The sequence below is a fragment of the Vigna unguiculata genome, chromosome 1, assembly GCF_037176805.1.
Source record: "Vigna unguiculata cultivar grain cowpea cultivar isolate G323 ecotype 2 chromosome 1, ASM3717680v1, whole genome shotgun sequence".
NCBI classification, from domain to species: domain Eukaryota; kingdom Viridiplantae; phylum Streptophyta; class Magnoliopsida; order Fabales; family Fabaceae; genus Vigna; species Vigna unguiculata.
The window spans coordinates 42230908-42238453 of NC_140792.1; the positions used below are offsets into that span (position 1 = coordinate 42230908).

Here is a 7546-nt window from a genome sequence, read left to right on the forward strand (position 1 = left end):
CTACCTGCACTATGCGAGGTTACTTAGCCAGTGCTGACATGACCTCTACTTTACTAACCATCAAGAGGCACATCAAACAAGTCAAAGCTTTAACCATCATTGAAAGCAAATCCAAACTATTCAATAGAACAGCATCCAGATCAAGTATTATTTTCGCTTGCACTCTACCAGGAAGGCCAAAACGTAAAAGCATCAAGAAGAATCAACAAGAACGCTTCAATCAAATTCTAATTTACTCATTCTTTAAGAAAAACGATAAAAGAAGAAGAGGCTCAAAACCAATCGCAACAAAAGCTCAACACCAGCACAGGGTTCTATTATTACAGGCAGAGATAACACCATTGAGATCTAATTCATCGACGTTATTAACAAAACCCTAAACCAATTGAAAAAAAGGCTAACTCGTGTGCGAGGAGAAAGCGAAATCCGGAGAAGAATTACAAGAACCGAATTCAAAGGACATCGAGAATGTCCTGAGCGCCGCTGAAAGTGAAGGCACCCCCTTCCTCCAAATTGAAGAGCTTCACAACCCCATCCTCAGCCAAGAGAGCGTAGCGCCTAGACCTAACCCCCAACCCAACGGGCTTGTCGCTGAGATCTAGCTCGCACCCAATGGCTTTCGTGAACGTTCCGTTTCCATCGGACAACAAGAGCACCTCGTCGTTAACCTTCAGGTCCTCCTTCCAAGCCTTCATCACGAAAGCATCGTTCACCGAAATGCATGCAATGGTGTCCACCCCCTTCGCCTTCAGCTCCCCCGACTTCTCCACGAACCCCGGCACGTGCTTCTGTGAGCACGTGGGAGTGAACGCGCCCGGCACCGCGAACAGCACCGCCTTCTTCCCCTTCGTCAACTCCGACACTGTCGTCGTCTTCACCTCTCCATCTGAATCAAGGTAGGAAAAGGTTGCCTCCGGGAGCTTGTTGCCGACGCTGATGGCAGCGGTGATGGTGGAGGAGGAGGAAGAGGAGAATCTAAGGGGCTTGGCATGGCGGCGAGCGGGAAGGCGAATAGAGATTTTGGAAGAGAGGGTTTTGGGAGGGAGGAGAGAGACGGTGGTAGAAGAGATGAGCCTGGAGAATGTGGTTAGAGATGCAGCCATGGTGACTGAGTTGCAGAGAATAGATGACAGTGTGGCAGTTAGTTGGTGAGGAAATGAAATGTGGAAGAATGAATGAATTGTGTGTTGGGTAAGAAAGGGGTAGTAGCGTTGTTGGGTTCAGAGTCCACGATCCTTCATAGGGCTCTTGCGTTGGCCCAAATCTAATTATATTTAACCATTCAAAAAATATCTATTGTGTTCGAATAAATAACTCTATAAAATAAACTATTTTTCTCGTTTTAAAAAATAACTCCCATAGTTCTTACATTTACAAAAACTTTATTTTAACCTCACACATAAACAAATATTAAAATCAATATTTTTTATGCAGGACTAAATCATGCACAATATATCAAAATGGAAATTAAATAAGACAACAAATGTTTCTAAGTACTGTACAGTGACTTGAAAAATTCTACATAATTTGGTAATTTTTAAAAAAGTAAAAGAAAAATGTAAGATGGAAATATATGAGCTGGAGAGTAGCTGTTATCATTTTTTATGATGTTTTACTTGCGAAAGATCCAAGGGCCAATGGATTGGGCCATCCGTCTCCTTCTATTTTCTTGTATCCACTCGAACTCACCGGTTTACAATTTTTCTTCTCTGTTTTTTTTGTTTTTGTTTTTTTAAGATAAATATCAGATTAAAACTTATTATAATATTAATTTTCATCATGGCGTGGAAGATCAAAGATAAGGATAATTTATGATATATAAGATATACAAGAGAGTGCATACATCATCTTACATATCAGTTTTATAATAATATATTAAGTTTAAAGTCTAATTCTTTATAAGTCTAATTCTTTATATGGGATTAAAGTCATGGGTAAGAGTTTATTGTAACGATATTTGTTATTTTTTCAGCTCATTGTATCACTCATTATTAGAGATTACAAATAATTTCGTTTATAAGTATTTTCTAAACTCGTTTCCATTTTGACGAGAAATCCATGAATTGACTGGATATGAAAAATATTTGAATTTTTCAATTGGGTATGAGACTAAGAATGTACATATCCATCATAATACTCATCTATGCCATATCAGCGTCTCCGTTTAAATTATAAAAATACTCATAATCTATTAAGTAAACTTATATAAAAATTAAGTTGATATGAGTACAAGTATAAGTATATATCCGTTAACCGGTAGGGATGAGGATGAGACAAAATTTTGATACCCGTTAAGTTTAAGTGTGAGAATGTAGATGGATTTTCTTTCTAAAAATGGGTATAAGATATCAAAACTTGTTCCTCTCAACCATGTTCTTAATCCTATTTGTTATCGAAAAAATTATTATTTGTTGGACAGATAGTTCCATATACTTTATAAGATTAAGTATGATTTAAGATTCACTTCTTAATATAAATATTAAAATATTTGTTTAAAAATAAAGATACAAATTAATTAAACAGTTAAGTAGGAATGAAAAAAAAAATTTAAATAAGATATATACCATTTCTGTAAACTCAACCCAACCCTCAAAATTGGACGGTGTTTCGATTAGGGATGGCAAAAATATCTTTGTCCGCGGATATCCGCGGATAAAATTCGCGACAGATAGTTAATACTCGCGGGTAGCGGGTATTTATTACCTGCGAGTAGTAGGTATTTTAATACCCGCTTATAAACGGGTTGGGTACGGGTATCATACTATCCATACCCGCGAGTACCCGTTACCCGAAAAAAATGAAAATGAAAATTTAATTTATATTTTATTAAGTTAAATTTAATTAAAATTAAAATTAGTAGTATATTTTATTATGTCAAATTTAATTATAATTAAGATTTAATTTAATTTTATATATATTTTTTTTATAATTCTATGTTAAAAAATTTATAAAATATAAATTTTTTAAATATTTGTGGGTATCAAGTATCCACGGGTACCCGCGAGTTTTAAAATATCCGTAAATATTTTTTAAACGGATACCCGACGAATAAACGGGCAGATAGCAAACAAATTTTTTTGTAACAGGTCGAATTACACGGATAAACACTATTTATGTCCGACCCGAGCCGTTGTCATAGTTTCGATCCTCTTTTTCCGCCTATATTTTTGTATTTGAACATCAGCGTGTCATAACGTTAACTTATTTGTGGTCCTCTAACCAGTCGCCTATATAGCCTTTGTTCATTGTTCTTTTTCCTGTGAATAGAGAACTTTAAGAAAATAATAATTTTAATATTTTATTTTTCATTATCATACATTGAATTTTTATTTAAAATATCAAACGCGATCAGTTTTTGTTTAATCCTTATATAAAATTTTAAAAAAATTATGTCAACCAAAGAAAAATTAGTTGCGTTATGAGAAAATAAGAGTGGGAAGAAAAAAAAATGCAAAAGAAAACGACGAAATCTTATTTAATTAGTTTTGTCTGAAATTTTCAACGTGAAATTATCTTACTGGATTATTCTGCTACGTTTGGTGTTATTGTATTCACCGATAATTTCTATTGTTTGTTAGAAGAAAGAAAAAAAAAATGAATGAAAATACGTTTCATTCTTTATCTATGTATTTTTTTATATTGTCATTTTTAAAACTTTATTTAATCTCCACGAAAATTTATTTTTCTATTTCTCTTTTAGTTCTTCAAATATTTTTACGTATTTTCGTCATTGAAAAAATTTCATCATTTTTCATCATTTTTCATCAATGTATCTAGACACGAATCATGAAGCCAATCACATCTGTAATGAAATACAAAATATAAAAATATATAAAAACAGTAACTTTTTTTGCACAAGACTAAACGAAAATTGTAAGCAACACAAAAGGTAAATTATGATAAAAAAATATGGCTAGTGAATTAAAGAAGACATTAATAAGGAAGAAAGAGGCGTGTCTAGTGACGGAGAAATGCACGCTATAGTATAGCTCATAGATCATACAAGTTTTTTTTTTGTTTCTAACTAAAATGATTTAGGATTTGAATAGCAATAAATAAGATTAAATAAATATGAAATAAATTGTACATGTAATACTTTTAATAAATATTGAATAAAATAAATAAATAAGCTTTTGAAATTGGACACGCATGACTGATGACTATGGCCTAAGCATCTTTTGCAACAGGATTTTCAATGGTTCATGGAATATTCCATGTAATATTCGTATTGGTTTGTCCATTTTTGTTCTTTTTCTGAAGAAACTTGTCTTCCTCCTGAATGCTGTTTTGTTATTATTATTTTTTACAATGAAAAATGTATAAAAAAAAAAAAACTCTACTATAAGAAGAAGAAAATAAATAATAAAAAGGGATTTTCGATTGAACTATACCCCAAAAATTTTCTGGCATTACACCATACCCCAAAAAATCCTGGTTTTATATATAATAATATTTCGATTGAACAAATGATATGGGTTAAGTATGTTTGTAGTCCCTGAACTTTGTTCTAAAATTGGAATTCGTCCCTGGTCAAAACTTTGATAAATTTCGGTCCCTAAACTTTAAAAATGAATGAATATAGTCCTTTTAACCCAATTTTGTTAACTTTTTTTTAGGTTTCGAACGCATTTCTCAGTAAATATTATGGTTGTTTACGTCGTTTGACACATTCTCGGCTCAATATTTACTGAAAAATGTATTCGAAACCTAAAAAAAAGTTAACAAAATTGGATTAAAAGGACTATATTCATTCATTTTTTAAATTTAGGGACCAAAATTTATCAAAGTTTTCACCAGGGACGAATTCCAATTTTGGGTCAAAGTTCAGGGACTAAAAACATACTTAACCCAAATGATATCTAAAATATATAGAAATCAGTCCTCTTCTCCATTTGTTTAAAAGTTATATGTGTATGTATGCCTAATTTTATTAAAATGATATCAAAATATTTTTTTTTTTAAGTTTTAGCATTATAATTTTAAAATTTGGCTTTTGTATCCAAGTTAGTGTATTTTTTTCATAATCATCTTTGATAATTAGGATTCAATTTCCTTTCAACTATAAATGTTTATCTCGTGATTTTCAAGTGTTGAATTTATTTAGTGATTTAAATATATATCTTATCTTTATATACAAAGTTCCATCTACTCTATAAGAATATTCTTGTTCACTTTAATATCTATCTGTGGACTTTGTTTATTGGCATAATTAATGTTTCTTTATATTTGCGTATAGTCTTCCTTAATTTGTTGCTTCATTTGAATTATACCTTTACACTCTTTATTCAAATTTTGTTTCAACAAACATATTTTGTATTATAAACTTTAACTATTATACAATTTCAACAAAAAAAAAATATTTAAATTATAATTATAAACAAACATTAACGTATACTAATACACAAATCAAAATAATAATTCATATACAAATAATTACATATTACTCTCAAACATCACTACTCAAACACCATTAAAGTGTTTGAATTTGACTTAAAAATAAAATTAACTTTTGTAGTTGATTGAGCTTCATATAAAAATTAATTTTATTTCTTAATTTTAATAACAAATATTTTATTATAATTGAAATTAATTAAAAATAAATATTGTTTTAAATTGTTCATACCCAAAATTGATTTTGACATTTGAAGTGAAGTTCAATTATACTTCTCACGTCTGCAAAGTGCAATGACCCACCATTCTTGGGTACCAAGTAAACTCCATAGCAAGACAGACAAAGAGTCAAAGAATATGACCAGACCGACAAAATATCCAGGTTTCAGATTTTGTTCATTATTACAATAAAAACTTAAAATAATAAAAAAACACATTCTAAATACTGATGTTTTTTATTTACCGGATATGTTGCCATTTTTTTTATTTATATTTGTTCATACAATTGGGTTTTCAGGACTATTTTAATATATGAAAATACTAACCTTATTTTTTTTAATTGTTTATTAGATGTAAAAATTGATATTAACTTATCTAGCTTCAGTAGTTCTCAAAGTTAAAAGCAGTCAAATTTGATGTTCTTAGCCTACCTGTTTGAATAGGACTTTGCAATTGTGATGCATGTATGTATCCATCCACCTAATAATTCACCCAAGAGTCCTTTGTTTTCGTGGAGTTTTTTTCACCCATGAAAATATAAATATTGGAATGCATGTTTTAGTGTTTGTTAAAAGATTATAAAAATATATTTTTAGCTATGTTTTACTCTAAAATAAGCTATATTTCTTTTGATGCAAATTTGTTTCATAATAAGGATTGAATATAAGTTATATTTCACAGAAACTAGTATGCAACCTTTGGTAGTTCTTTTTTTTTTTTTTTCTTTTTCTGTGATTATTTTATACTAAGTTATATTATTTTCACGATAATTAGAGTATAAAAGGAATTTCTTCCTCACATTTTTTGTGTGCGCGCTAACTTTATCTTGCGCATCAAGCAAATTGAAAAGCAAACCACAAAAAGAAATATTTATCTATCTCATTACCAGAATCGCACAATTACTGGTTTGCATGTAGTTATATTTTTTCACTTATTATGATTTTCTAAATGAATAAATCAAAGAAATAAATACACAAAACATTAAAAAAATGCATTTGCAAAAGTAATGTTACAGCTAATAATAAATTAAAAATTTGGCAAAATTAAAATTTCCACAAAATGCGTAATATAACCAGCTTTATTCGAAAAACACATTTATAAAACACTATCGTGTACGTGTACACATTTTTTAAATATGCGTGACATTATATTAGTAGGTGATGATATTGTAATGTTATTAAATTAATATATAAAATAAAATTAGATTTATTAAAAATAAAGTTAAATATATAAAAAAGAAAAGAAAATAAATGTTGATAAATAGGAAAAAAAACAGAAATAGACCATTTTATAAAAAGCTTTTAAAATAATGGTCAATTTTTAAAAATTTAATAAATAATTATATTTTAAAAGGTAAAATTGAAATTTTGAAATGTGGACACAAAAGAGAAAATCATCTTTATGTATTATTATAGATATTCTACGTTTAGATTAAAATTTGTAGAATTAAATTTGAGTTGAGCTTAAATTTTGAAAAACTGAATTTTCTAAATAGTAAAGTTTGTTTTTAGAAAATTATTTTTCAGATTTTTTTAGTGTGTATATACCCTTTTAAAAATAATTAACTATTCCATTTAGACTTAATATAAACAAAAGAAAAAGATATATAGATTGAAATTTACATCTCACTGTTCTAATTAATGTTATTATTAGAAACACCTCGTGTCTAACAGACCTCATTATAAAAAAGACAACTGGAGAAATCTTAAAATGAAGAATTATAAAGAAATGTAACAATTATTCTTAAGCAATATGAAATTAATTAATATGAAATTAATTAATCATACTTATAGTTAAGTATACAGATATTAACTACACTCGTAGTTAAGTATAGAGACGGAATATAATTTCTAAGCCCCTGTTTACTTTATTTAATTTAAGAAAAAGTAGAGAATAAGAATCAAACACAAAGAAAGTACGAAAAAAAAAGGAAAAA

At 29.0% G+C, this 7546-nt stretch overlaps 1 protein-coding gene across 1 annotated transcript; it reads right to left on the bottom strand.

Annotated features, from left to right (window-relative positions):
- Positions 1–215: 215 nt before the first annotated feature.
- Positions 216–1229, bottom strand: LOC114180558 (Thioredoxin superfamily protein). The gene has a single exon (XM_028066892.2). It carries the CDS (start codon positions 1101–1103, stop codon positions 453–455), a length of 651 nt encoding a protein of 216 aa, XP_027922693.1. The 5' UTR covers positions 1104–1229; the 3' UTR covers positions 216–452.
- Between the last annotated feature and the right edge of the window lie 6317 nt (positions 1230–7546).